A 14239-nucleotide genomic window follows, 5' to 3' on the forward strand; every position below is an offset into this window, starting at 1 on the left:
TATAGCTTGAAATGTGGGGAGGAACAGGCGTCTAGGGAGTTTATGCTGGAATTAAAGCAGGCATTTTCTGAGGCTACCCGGCGGGTGAACACCAATAGTAGGGTGTACATAACTAAATATTTCCATGCGCTCCCCAGATACATAATTACTCAGTTGGTGCATTATTTTCACAAGCATAGGACCATGGATTGGGTGATTGAACAGGCCCCCAGAATCTATGAGGTCCAAAAGCCTGCTGAGAGTAAAGATATCGCTAAACCCCCCCAAAACCATCTAACACCCCTGCTGCAGCAAAGGTGGCAGAGGTAAAAATGACCCCTCCATTGATCTGGAGATGGGGGGCCTAAGTAACCCTCCTGCCAACAAGCAAAATGGATGGCAGAAGGGATGCCCCAACCATCCCAATCGAATGGTAGTCAAGCCAAGGCCCAGAACAATGATCCCTGTACCCTGCCACCTATAGAAGTCCTAGGTCCAAGGGTACAAAACCAATCCTGGGGTATGTATACACTCCCCCGGCCCAAGTGGGGGCTAATCAGGTAAGTACTGCCCCAGGAAACTTCCCTCTAAACTTACATCGGGAGAGAAGAATCACTGCATCTCCCAATCTGAACTTTTTCCCCAGATATCCCCCAAACCAGAACTTCCAAAACAATCCTCCTCTCTCTCCCCGATTCCAGGACAATAGATCCGGCATAAGGGACAGTTACACTTTTTGGGAACCGCAGAGGTATGACTTGAGACCTCGCTAACACCCAGACAAGGTCTCACAACTAGAGCAATAGGTTCAGTAACTGATCGATGATCTGGGGCGCATGCTGAGGGCTCAGTCTAATTCTCAACCTAACCCTGCTTCCCAGAATTCTCCAAACCCCAGGTCCGATCCACCAGTGGGGCAATGTCTGACAACCCACAGGCTCCTGCAGAGGGGGCCCTGTGGAGGGGAGATGCCAAGCCCTAGAGAAAGCTTCCTTTCTCACCCAAACAGAACCACTAAGATCCTCTCAGCCTGAAAAAGTCTCTTCTACCCCCGAAATGTTACAACCCAAAGAGCAAAGGGTACGTAGGAGAGGCCAAAGAAGAACCCAATTTGTGGAGGTAGTCCAGATCATCCCCTTTGAAAGAGAAGAATCCCTGGAGGACTAAGGTAAACAGACCTTCTCTTTCAAAAACTGGGGGATGCTTCCCAAAGAAAAATGGGTTCCAAAAGACCTTGAGTGGGACAGGGTAAGTATGGAGACCAACTCAGAACCAGAAACTATTCAACCCCAAACATGTGATCCACACAGAATTGAAATGGAGGGGTTGTCCTTTCTCCAATGACGGTTCTGAGAACTGTTGCCAGGTAACGTGGTACGGCCAATGAGCCGGGGAAAAGGAGGATTCCCCAACAACTATTATGGTGAGTTGCAACATTTGATCTATAGATTCCCGAAACTCAAACAGAATATTGCCTAAGATCGCAATGTTGAAGTTCAATATTAAGAAAATGACCACAGAGCTGTCAAATAACTCTCACTTTCTTTGCTGATTTTATGCACTAATTAAGGTGCAGGGTCAGTGGGAATTATCAGCCCTGGTGATACTGGATCCCAAGCCACCCACCTGTCCTTTGACCAACTAAACTCAGGATGGGCGGGCCACCAAATTCCCCTCACACCACTTCCTGGACAAGTCCAAAATTTCAACAGGAATTATATTTCCGTCTAAGGGGTTTCGGATCTGGAGAAAAAATAAATGGATGGCATCGGCTGAAACATCCGGTGATAGTTGTGACTCCAGAGGGCACACCTTGATTACTGGGGAATGATCTCCTGAGAAGGTTATCACCTTGGATAGACTGTGTAAACGAGGTCCTCTGGACTCAGGCAAACCCCCCTATAAAATTAAAAATGAGTACCAATTATGTAAGCCTGAATGGTACCTGTGACGCAATTGATTAACTTTCTGAGAATGTAGAGTTCCATTTCAAGAATAACTTAGTCCCAGACATCACTGTCTTCTGTGTAGTAGAACAAATTAGTGATGGGAACTCTTCTCCATTCTTGAAAATCAACCTTCCTCCCAGTTATAAGTGGCAATCTACACTGGAAGGGAAGACCCTAAAACTTTACACCAGTCCAAAATCAGAAGAAACATTGAGTCTGAAAATCCAAAATTATCAAATCATCCCAATTTTTACCATCTAGCTTCCCCCAACGCATGCCTTTCAGTGGAGGGAGGTCTGAAATCCAGTTTTCCGGTCAGACTTCCCAAACTCAGACCATATTGGGGGGGGGGTAAAAAACCAACCGCTAAATCACCCTCTGTGTATTTTAAAGTGAAAGTGTGGGTGAAATAATTGCCATATGCTTTCAGACAAATTTGTGAAAATAAACTGCTAGCTTATAAGCGTGCAGGAAAATCAAAATTGCACAGCACTACATGTATTATTGTTTTGGTTATTCTTCAGTTTAATTATTTCTTGAAGTGAAATTTGTAGACAGTAAAGACTTGCAATTTGGGTTTTTTTCTTAACTAATTTGTAGAATTGATTTGTGTAACAAGAAATTAATGGTGAGACACAAAGAGGGTCGGTGTGTAGTTTTGCAAATGCTATAACTTTTAATTTAAATAAATACAAATATATTTCTTGTACATCGGCCTTGTTCTTGGCTCATTGTTAGCTCGGGGGGGATGATCCAAGGGGCATGATATGCGTCTGAAGTAGGGCTGAAGAAAATAATGCATTAAACAGTTTGTTTCATAACGCCTTGAGTGGGGAGGGAAGGAACTCCCTGTGTTGAGGGTGACCTCTCAATAAACCATTACAGTGCCTTCCACACAGGATTCCTTTCATGAGAAGTATGTCTGAATAAGCTCATTGCGTATGTGCTGTTCTCTCACCCGTTGGCCTGCTAAGGGTATGGGTACTGCCTGTGGCTGTGGACCCAACCCCTCATGCACCTCTATTGGGATACAACATATTTTCATACAACATGTGGTGCATACACTAATATTACACCTGAAGGGTCAAGACAGCGGAACCGTGATTTCAGCACTCCAAATGTGCGCTCCACTACACCTCTTAGTGGAGATGTCAGCTACATTGGATTGGCAGCATCATGAATGGTGATAGCGGGTAGGCAACGTCCCCTTTAAATGACAATATTCAAATTCTTTTAATGGTATGTAATATTAGAGTGGTATGTATTGGATGTGACCCAATCAGCATGTTTGTGTGCGTGTGATGGCTGATACTCACCAATGATCTACTTGTTGCCAAAATGTCCAGATGCCAGTGCCTGGTGGATGGGGCAATGACATAATCTGTGGCTATCGTGGGTACATCCAAGGTAGTTTGCATTCACCTGCATGATATGCCCCTTCGCATCACAGATGACCTGCACATTGATTGAATGCCAATTTTTTCTATTCCAAATTACATTTTCTATGAATAATGGAGGTTGAAGTGCCACATGTGTGTAATCAATGGCCAGAAGAACCCGCAGGAAGTAGGCAACTGCATATAATTCATGAGCCACTCTTTGCTTTGCCTGCAGGGTGCGCAGCATATCTATGTGGCTTTGCACGCATGCTATAATGCAGCGCAAGACTTGCTGGAGACAGCGTGATTGTGTGGGCTGTTAAATACCCCCAACCATGGCTGTGAACCCGTGGAATGTGCCAGTGACCAGGAAGTGCAAGGCAGATATCACTTTCACCAGGGGTGGTATTGGGTGTGAGCACATGGTGAGGGACACCAAGTCATTCTTCCACTCCCTGACCAAATCAATTATGACGTGGGGGGAAATGGTATGTGCCATTCCCATTCATCATGCGGCATACCGAATATTGCTGCGCATTAATTCAAGATTCTGGCCCTCCTCATCCTTCTCCTCCTCCTTCCATGAAGTATTATGAATGCGAGCTAGGCAGGAACGGGCAAGGTTGTGACATTTCTCTAGGATTGCATTGCCCTTTTATACTTGGGATTTCACGGTGTAGTCCTACTTTGCACCTGATCACGGGTGGCTGTAACATTTGGGTCCTTTCCACTTAGCGCGGACGCATGATTTAATCTGTGAATGGATTCTGGTCCATGAATCGGCAAAATTAGTTTTGCGTGGCACAAAGTGCACTTTTTCATTGCAAAGTGCATTTGGGCCATGCAAAACTATCTGTAAATCAGGCCCAAATAATGATCCCTCCACATTCAATAATACAGTGCCATTTGATAGAAAGAACCCTCAAATCAGCTTCATTCGGCATCAACGTTACCTTTAATTATCAACAGAAATTCTGTTGGGCAGCACAGAACAGACACAAAGCCATCATTATGCACGAAGATGAACCAACGCTATTTTTACCCATAAAACCTTTCCTTCACATATGCCTCCATTTTGATTAGGAATTGTTAGAACATTTCGAAATCACAAATGTTTTCTCCATAAAAAAAGAAAAAAACCGTAGCATAATTGAAATCTGTCAGAAAAATCGGAAAATGTGGTTTAATTAACAAACGCATAACTGAACCATGTGCACAACAGTCTCCCTAACTTGTTGAGTGAGCTGAAATATGCAACATCACAACATGTTTGAGAATATCACAGCATTAGAGGGGACTGGAATCATGGATGTCCAAACATTTTGAAATAGGATTATAGTTTACCAACTGAATACTGGCTACAACCCTGATTACACCGAATTGACAAATACATTTTTGGGTTTCTCTTGGAAGCTGCACAATCTTCATACCAGACTTCATCCCATGCAAAGGCATTTGCTTTACTCAAAAGCAAGAATCACATTAGGCATTTACCCACAGCCTGCCCCATTGGTATTCTAATCACTGAGGCTAGGAACTCGATTATGTTACAATTAGAACGACCCACTTTCTATTTAAGTATGTTTCATGCGCCATGATATTCAGCTTTTAGAAGCCGATGTTTCTGCCTGGCTATAACTTCCCTGTGCTCTCAACGGATCCACTTACTGTCCACTAAATTCACAGAATGAAGATGTGAATTAGCTCACAGCGGGTGTTATAAAACCCCCCAAAGAGTGGTGGTACGAATGAGAATTACATCAACGGCTTGTCTTGATTTTATGTGTGGTGTGCAGTTTTGTAAATGTTGCTGTGCCAATAGCTAGCAGGTTTCTACATCCTACTATTGTGCGCATAATATGTTAGATATATTTATATTCTGGTTAAATATTAAATGTACAACTAACTACAGCTTATTTGGATGCTACATAATTGAAACCATGTTTTAGGGAGAGCTGCAGAGATAATGGTCCCAAACTGCATTCATGGAAAGAAATGGTTAAATTAACATTTAAAAAAAAAACTCAATTATCAATTGCATTTGAAGTAAATTGACATATGCTTTCCAAATCATGTAGAAAAATATAGATATCTTTGGTCCCAAAAAATGTACTCATCCCTCAGATAATGCTTAATAGTCCAAATAAGGAGTGCAAATAGTACCACGGAGAGTTAAAAGAGATGAATTGACCTTACTCTGTACAGTAAGGTTATAAATTGCGACAAGTCCCACTTTCATGACAACCAGAAAACGAATCATTTCACATTTGACCACTTCATTCAACTCTACTTCTCCCCTCAGAGCTCTTCCCTGCCCATTCCAGGTTGTCTGCTAACCCCCAGTAGCATACTCAACATACAGTACTTTGTTGCTTCCTGGCCAAGTTTGCATTTTTCAAATCCCATGCATACATACATTTGTTTTAGAAAAAAATGGGATAACTATTCAAGATTAGTATTCAAAGAAATGGCATCATTTTCTTTAACCTTGTACTGCGCTTAAGGTATTTCTGTATGGAGCAGCTTTTGTGGGTCATTTGTGGTGGAAACTGTGAACATTTCAACCCATATTACAAACGGACTAAATGGATACTATGTAGACAAGCATGCACATTATATCTTATACATGCTTGTCCTAGTATGCTTTATTTCATTGAATACTTTTGATATAACATATGGCACATTCTGCATTTCAACAAAGCTTTAACAAATGTAAAAATGTACATTTCCTGTTTGTCATGAATAGGTCATTCACATATTAAGGACAGTAAATCAAACATCACTAGGCTCAAACCAGTGTATACAACATTTTTCAATCAATTGGGGTGCACCCATTTTCTATACAAGCTGTATACTTCTGACTGTACATTATTGCTTTATTTGGTCTCATATCTTCTTTTCTAGCAATAACACCCCTTCTCGACTCAAAGTGCTCAATTAATGGCCATTACACTTTCGTTTTATAAGGTGTGCTGTAATCTTCAAAGTGAATCCCCTGTGACGTCGTGATCTTCATTACTGCTCCATTTAAAGCGTCGTCTTCAATTAGGTTCATCAGTCCTTCTGCAATAATTGATGTACTACAGAAAACAAAGAGAAAACATACATTATTTTTTAAACCCTTGTCCTCTATATTACTTACTTGAAGCTATTCTTTGTCGAGAGACTGACGCACATAATCAAATAAATAACTGTTACAATTCCAATTGCACATATCGTAAAAACGTTTTTCATCATGCACGCTTGTTGATAAAGCTTTCAGGGACAGGCTGTACCAGTCAGTATTACATGCTGCCGAGTGGTGTATTGCAATAAGTCACTAGGCAAAGCATCAGTGGCGTGCTATTGTTATTTTTATGTAATAAAGACGATCGCTGGGAAGCTTCTTTACATCAGCGAACAGAAAGAGCCCAATGCAACATGGCTGCCATGGAAAAAAGAAAAAGGAGTTAAAAAGCTATATTTTCTATTTCAATGGACGCACAACATGAGCGAAGTGATGTGTCAGAGAAGGAGGGAGACAAAGTTTAAGTGAAAACAGTTTTTTATATGAAGGAGGATGAATGGGATTTGGGATATAGGCCGGTAGTGCCCGAGTTGGGGTGGGTGGCAAGGAGAGAGAGTTGTGGATGCAGTAAACTTAGTGAAAGCCCTGAGTGTGGCTCACAATCTGCAATTTCCCACGGTCTCCCTCAGCCTTACTTACTTTATTGTTTAACCAGATTTCTTCATTAACACCAAAGTAGTTGTACAAGTACAATATAACACAATGCACTTAAAAGTCAGTATTCAATTAGTAACTTGATACAAAACATATAAAATCAACCCAACAGATATTCCCACCACGGTTTTGTTAATAAGTCATCCAGTTGACCAAAAGTATTAAAACAAATGAAATCCATAACTTTCTAATTCATTATACAGAATTAGTTGGTATCTTTAAAGCTATTTTTAAGTACTAGCTGTTCCCTGTGTAACAGACCCGTTCTAGCAGATCTTAGAGGTCAATATCGTTGGTAATTCATAGCGTCACTTCTGTGCCCCTTCTCAAATATCGGAACTACCACCAATCGCTTCCAGGAAGTGGGCGTAGGTCTCTGTGACCTATTAATGTTCATTGAAAAGGCTAAATGTATAGGTAACTGTCTTCTTTTGAATTTGAAAGGCATATAAGTATTAGATGGTATGCGAGGTATGTGCGGTATAAGAACAGTATCTAAGTTCCACCGATTACATTGGCCTCTATGATGTGCCTTTGTAGATGAGTAATTATCAACCTTGTTCCATTGCATAGTCCCCGTGATGGCATACGATTGCGCAGTAGCACAATTACAGCACCTACTTTCAGTTTTAGCTTGTGAGGAGGGATTTGTCCTACAGCGTTTCGCTCTTTAGAGACTGCAACATTGAGCCCCTGATTAACTGTTCATTGACACTGGAAACCGCTGTGCCCTTTGTGAAGAGAAGCGGGGGTGGAAAGAAGTAACTTGAAATTATTCCGAATGTTTGCGGTACTGGAAAGTGAAGGAGACCGCAGAGAACCGTGCTCATTCTGTTTGTTAAAATGATAGCTTTGCCATTTGGACAGCAGAGGGCAACCTAACGGCTGATGAATTGCATCAGCTTAGTACGGAAACATACCTACGTGTTTTATACATACAGATTCAGCTAGAGTCTACAAAAACAGTGGGCCATCGCAGTTAATTAAAATGGGCACTGCTTCAATACAAGATCTAATTGTGTTAGTCAAGAAAAAGGGTCTCAACCCTTCCATCCGCTCATTCCAGTAGCGAGGGCAGAGCAAAAGAAAATGTACCATGTCTTTTTCATGCCCCAGGCCACAAAAAAACATTTTTGGGAGCCATTTACCAAGCTGTTTCGCCTGTTATGGGGTAGCAGGTTCAACCTCGCCATTATCAGCAGCCTCCTACAAGCATGTGACTTTATCTTACATCCCTGGCTTGATGTGTACACCTTCAGCTCTGCCTATGTTTTCAACGAGGAGAGTGTATAACATGTCTGATTCACTTGCCCTTGATCTAGGCCAGACTTAAACTGTTGATTTGACATGACTTATAAAGCCTAGGTTAGTGTGGTCCCTACTGGACCCTAACAGATCATGCCAAAGGCCATCAGCTTCTCAGTACCAGTTATACTTATTACTTAAAACTGAGGTCTCCAGCTCTGAAAACCCAGCAAAAGTGTTAGGGTTAGTGGAAATGCCCATTTTCAGCTTTAGGAAATAGGTTAAATATCTTGCACGGGCTATTGACTCTATACTCTGTATCCCTAACTCGAGTCTCATGGCACTACTGTGGGGTTTGGGGAGGAGGGGGCGGGGGGTGAGGAAGGCCCATCATTTGACGTATACATTTATTCTAGACTAGTTCCAGGGACTTATAATTTCTGTATCCCCAGATTTCACACACGTATAGGATCATAGATGAGACCCTAATTTTGAAAACGTCCGAGCATTTGTCAAGTCCCTGAAAGTAAAACCAAAGAAGCCCCTTCTGCCTGAGGGCAGTCCTCTCTGCCTGAAGCTGCATACGTTTGGACCATAAACCCTTCCTCGTGAACAGAAGACCAAGGTACGTGCATGAGTCGACCACCTCAATTCTCTCACCGTATAAAAAACCCATTGTGTTGGTCCCTTGTTTTCCAAAAACATTTTGATTTTCTTTAACTTGTACCTATGCTTCTCTTAAAAAATCATTGGCATAACTAAGCACATGATTAAGGCCGCCGGGGGTTAATGATGAAATGACACTCATCCCCATATAGAAGAGCACTACAGTTACTCATCCGACTGTGGTGATAACAAATAGCTCTCAACATTGCGTGAGCTTACAGCCAGAAAAGAATGTATATAATACAACAGGCAACTTGGCCCTAAAAAAAGATATGATTCATGATGTGTAGTGGTAGGATTGTTTTTTTATATTGTCACCACTGTACTTTTCAGACCTACACACTTGCAAACAGAATAACCACTGCTGACTATGTAACATATGACAGTCTATAGATAATAAGTGACCCCCTCTTTTTAATAGCAACATACAGTGTTGAGATCCGTAAATAAAAAAAAGGCATCCATTTAAAAATATATTTTTAGTTCCACAATAATAATGAGGTCATATGGATAAACTAAATATGCGCTTACTATGTTAACGGGGATTTGTCAAGTCTCAAACTGGAACACATCTGCAGATGCCCGGAGCACTTTTGAGTTTGGCCTTTGTGAGTAACTTGTACATGCTCCAGGCACCTTTAGATTTGCTCAGTTTTAGGCATTGTGAACCAGGTATGAGATGGCAGTAGAAAATCAGAGATGCTCAATGTCACCTCTGCATTAGCTCCGGTGCAAATCTTTAAGAATCACCGCCTTAGTTCATAACATAATTCATAAAGAGTAGTTCTTTCTGGATTCTTTAGAAAGTACTATATATGGAGTAAAGTACCCCCAAATGTAAGCTACTGGGATACTGAAAGGCACTAAGGAGTTCATTAATCCTTTAGAGGTACGAGGTTAAAGGTCAAGTTCCTTTAGAACTTCACAGAACTCCGGGGGAGATCCATTTCTTGTAATATGTGGGTGCCTCCATCCCAATCCAAAACCCCTCCTATCATTTATTTTCTATTTTTTTCTTTTTTTGCAGCTTATCACACTCATCTTTCTCGATTTGTCTCTCCTATGGTTCCGCTTTTCTTGCTATGTCTGTTTTTTTGCATTTTGACTCTTTTCATTGCCTATTCCCGTGTTTTCGATTTTAATGAGGTTTTCATATTATTACTTTATTTATACCCCTATTAACTGCCCCCATGCCAATCTCTCCTCTGTTCCATTATTCTTGCGATGCACTTTGTCCTTGCTTTCCTTGTTTGCCTTACCTCACCTCAAGCTCCTTACTACTCTACTGCTTCTGGAAGGGGGAACTATGAGAGGGGTTCATGGGAGAGAGCGGAAGGAGGGGGGAGTTGAGGGGGTAGATGGGTAGTGCTTCGTGCACCACCGGAGCGCGGGAGGCTGGTCGGCCATTCCCTGAAATGTCTGTGTAGTCTAGAAACGGTAACCATGTGCTATAAAATCTGCCCATGTTTCCCATGCGGTTGGCGGTTATTTTTTCTGCAACTACTGTGTCCCAGCATTTCGCCGCCACATAGGGAGCACCGGGCCCTCGGCCTGTTTCCATAGCCGGGCTATGGTGATTTTAGCTACTGTGAGCAAGGGCGTACATAGGTCCGCCAGGTGATCCGTCAGTGGGAAAGCCCATTTCCCGCAGTAGAACAATTCCCGGGTCCCATGGAATTGTCAATTCCGTGATTAGTTGGATCTGTTCCAGCACCTCTTGTTGCCAAAATCAGGTTGACTTTGGGCATGACCATAATAGATGTAGTAGTGAGCCTGTTGTTGGACAGCCCCTCCATCATTGTGGCGGTATTGCTGGGTTATTTTTGTTTATAATTTTTGTGGACAGATACCACTTACAGCACACCTTCACTGCCCCCTCCTTGTTCATAATACATTTAGAGCTCTTGTGCATTCGGGACCAAATGCATCCCCAATCTTCCAACCCTAGTTCTCGCCCGAAGTCCCTCTCCGATTTGAGCATGTAGTTTTCTTTCTTATTGGGTTCGGATTTGTCGAGTAGCCTATAGAGAAGTGAGATTTTCACTTTGGGAGCCAATGCTGTTAGGGTGCGCTCTAGCGCGGTGAGCTCCTTGCCCCATATGTTTTTGTTTTGCTTTGTGACATCCAGTGCCTAAGTTGCGTGTACCAGAATCTTTCAGATTCTGTGAGCTGCAATTTCGTCTTACACTCCCCGAATGTTAGTGGGGCCCCATTGATGAAAAAGTCTGCTAATCGGTTTAGTGCCCCTTCCCTTTACTTGTCAAGGCCCTCCTGGGTGGTCCCGGGGTGAATTCATGGTTGTTCCATATCAGGGTAAGGGGTCCCAGAGAGCCCTGTTGTCCCATTTGCGAGCTGCCCTGCTCCTGCATTCAACTGTGTTTTTTGGTGGATGTTAATGGGCTTGTGTTTGGGGGCCCCCATGTCGTTGTGGTGTGTGGTAGGGTTGCAAGTGGCTCTGGGCTCCATGATTCCTCCATTTGCTTCCAGCGGGGCTGGTTGGAGGTTGCCTGCCATGCAAAGGCCTGTGAGAGTTGCACTGCAAGAGAGTATCTGGTGACGTCCGGCACCCCCACGCTACCCATGCCCGTGCCCCAAAACATGATTCGCTTGGCTATTCATGGTCTTTCCCTAATCCATACATATTTTAGTAAACCTTTTTGCAGTTTTTGGAGCATTCTCTAAGGGATCGTGATTGGGAGGGCTAGACTATGGTAGAATAGTCTTGGGACCAAGTTCATTTTCAGGGCCATGATTCTTCCTAGCCATGACACCTCTTGTTTGTGCCAGCGCTCCAGGTCGTTGTGCAACTCCCTGAATAGTTGTGGGAAATTAGCTGGAAATCCTTATTCAGCCTTATTTGGGAGCTGGACCCCCAGGTAAGTGATGTGGGATTTGGTCCAGGGGATGTGGTGTCTGCCTGCCAGTGCTTCTCTGTACTTCTGCAAGATATTAATACATAAGGCCTCTGAGTTAGTGTAGTTGACCCTAAACCCTGATGCTTCACTGAATGCCTCAATCTCTTGCCAGAGAGCTTCCAATGAGTCATCTACCTGGGTTAGGGTGAGGAGCATGTTGTCCGCATACATGGCAACTTTGTAGCAGCTGCCGCCCACCTTTAGGCCTTGTATGCGTGGATTGTCGCGTAGTCTGGTGGCAAAAGGCTACATAGAGAGTGCGAATACTAACGATGAGAGGAGGCATCCTTGACGTGTGCCTCTGGAAATAGCCAATTTTGAGGATCTGGTGCCGTTTATTCTCTGGGAAGTGGTGGGGTGTTGATAATTGGCTAGTCCCCATTTAATAAATCTTGGGCAAAAGTCAAAGTGGGTTGAAGAGGAATGGGCAAAATCACCCCCTCCTCCCACTCCAATGAGGTATATGATGCAGAAGAAGAACCAAAGATATCGTGAACGCCCATACTATTTCGGACCAGTTCCTAGTGCTCCAATCATTGATAAGTAGGTCGAGAGGTACCAACTCAGCTAACCTTACAGACCAGCTGTAGTACAAACCCTGCCCAAGGTAGATGAAGACCCTCAAGCCGCAACTAAGGAGACTTCAATTGACAGTATTGACTAAAGCGCCAAGAAGCAGACACCACGATGTAGCAGCGTTAGACAGGAAGTACACATGCCACCCGCACAGTGAAACACAAACAAGCACTCGATTACATGAATAACACAAATGTGCAGTTCTATAGTTAGAGGACAGCTACACCTATATACTGCCATTACTTTATCATTTTGTCACTAGTTTAAATGTAGCAACGCAGAAACCGCAAGAAGCAAGAGATCCTGAATGAAGCTTGCAATTAACCTTATGGAACTGCAGGAGCACCTATGGGACCGGACATTCCAGTGTTACTAACATATAGGGAGTATAGACAACATGAACATGTAGAAGCCATGTTATGGCTTAGGAAAATTACAGTAAGCCACAAGCCATCAGCTGAGGCGAATTTAAGCTGGACAAGTGTAAACTTGTGAGACAGGACCCCGCTGACAAGGCCACTGCCAAGGCCACTAGATACAAACAACATTCCATTCCCTGAACGACAGTAACACCATCTGCAGTAAATACAAATAATTCCTCTTAATTCAGAGCTGCAGAATCTCCAAATCATGGGGCCTCATTACGGGTCCGGCGGTAACCCTGCTGGTGCTACCGGCGGGTTACAGCTGGACCTGTGAAAAATTACTGTTTTTCACAGGTTGGAAAAATTGCCCGTGCCTGACTTCCCGGTGCCCCCGGGCTCTTCCAAGTCTGGTGGCCGGGAAGACAGGCACCAGTAATGTTGCTAGTCCCCATTCCCATGGAAACCCATAGGACTCCATGGGAATGGGGACACGGAAACACAGGCACTGGCGGGCAGGACATCATCCACCTGCAGAGTTGTAGTGTACCGGTCCGGAATCAATGGTGCCAGTAGGTTTACCAGCACCATTGTTCCCGGAAAGGCACATTTGTAATGAGGCCATGGTCTCGGAACACGTGACTCAGTCGACTCTGATGATGAACCGAAACCAGAGCTGGGGAAGAGACTCGATCCCACGCCTCCAGACAGAAGCATGCAACAAAGGCGTTTCAATGTAGGCACGTGTTGCACGATGTGAATGGGTACCCTCATGGTCTAAGGTGGTGCACATAAGTTACAATACTGACACATAGTCACTCTTATTACCTTGAGAACCATGCAGATCCCAAGCCTAGGGAGATCAGCTCTAGCCAATCACAGTTCAGGCCCCCAGGAGTGGGTAGCAATGGATAAGAACCAATGGTAAAACCCTCACACTGCAACATTGTGTAGAATTAGATAATTGGGGATGGACGAGGCCAGCCACCCGACATGCGAGAGCCAGTAGACTAACATGTAGAGAATACACTATAGATGGACTATAACTCAACACCCAATCCCAGACAACTATAGGTTTTCTGCATAAGGGCCCAGATTGTACCGTCACTCTGACGTCATGAAGCCACAAAAATGGCCCATGAGCCAGAGGAGGCTGAGACATCCACTGATTTCTTCTATTGTTGTACAGATCCCTGTTGGTTTTGGCTGTAATAAACCGCTGTTTGAACTTGCTGTCTGTCTCCCATCTAACAAGTCAAACGCCTCGTCAAGTGAGATCACCGCTAGTTCGTTCCCTGTCCTGGTTACGCTCTCAATTAAGTTTAGGGTGCGTCTGATGTTGTCCTGCGTGGTGCACCCCGGAATGAACCCTATTTGGTCTGGGTGGATTAGTTCGGGGAGGACTCTTGCCAGTCTGGTTGGTAAAGTTTTCGAAAAAGATCTTAGC

At 43.6% G+C, this 14239-nt stretch overlaps 1 protein-coding gene across 1 annotated transcript in view; it reads right to left on the minus strand.

Annotated features, from left to right (window-relative positions):
• Window positions 1–4243: 4243 nt before the first annotated feature.
• Window positions 4244–14239, minus strand: part of HPGD (15-hydroxyprostaglandin dehydrogenase) — a 541068-nt gene continuing 531072 nt past the window's right edge. Inside the window, exon 7 of the mRNA XM_069631435.1 lies at window positions 4244–6387. Within this exon, the coding sequence (XP_069487536.1) occupies window positions 6255–6387 (133 nt within the window). The 3' untranslated portion in view covers window positions 4244–6254. The remainder of the gene's footprint in view (window positions 6388–14239) is intronic.

The sequence above is a fragment of the Ambystoma mexicanum genome, chromosome 6q (assembly GCF_040938575.1).
Source record: "Ambystoma mexicanum isolate Mex_15411 chromosome 6q, UKY_AmexF1_1, whole genome shotgun sequence".
Taxonomy (NCBI): domain Eukaryota; kingdom Metazoa; phylum Chordata; class Amphibia; order Caudata; family Ambystomatidae; genus Ambystoma; species Ambystoma mexicanum.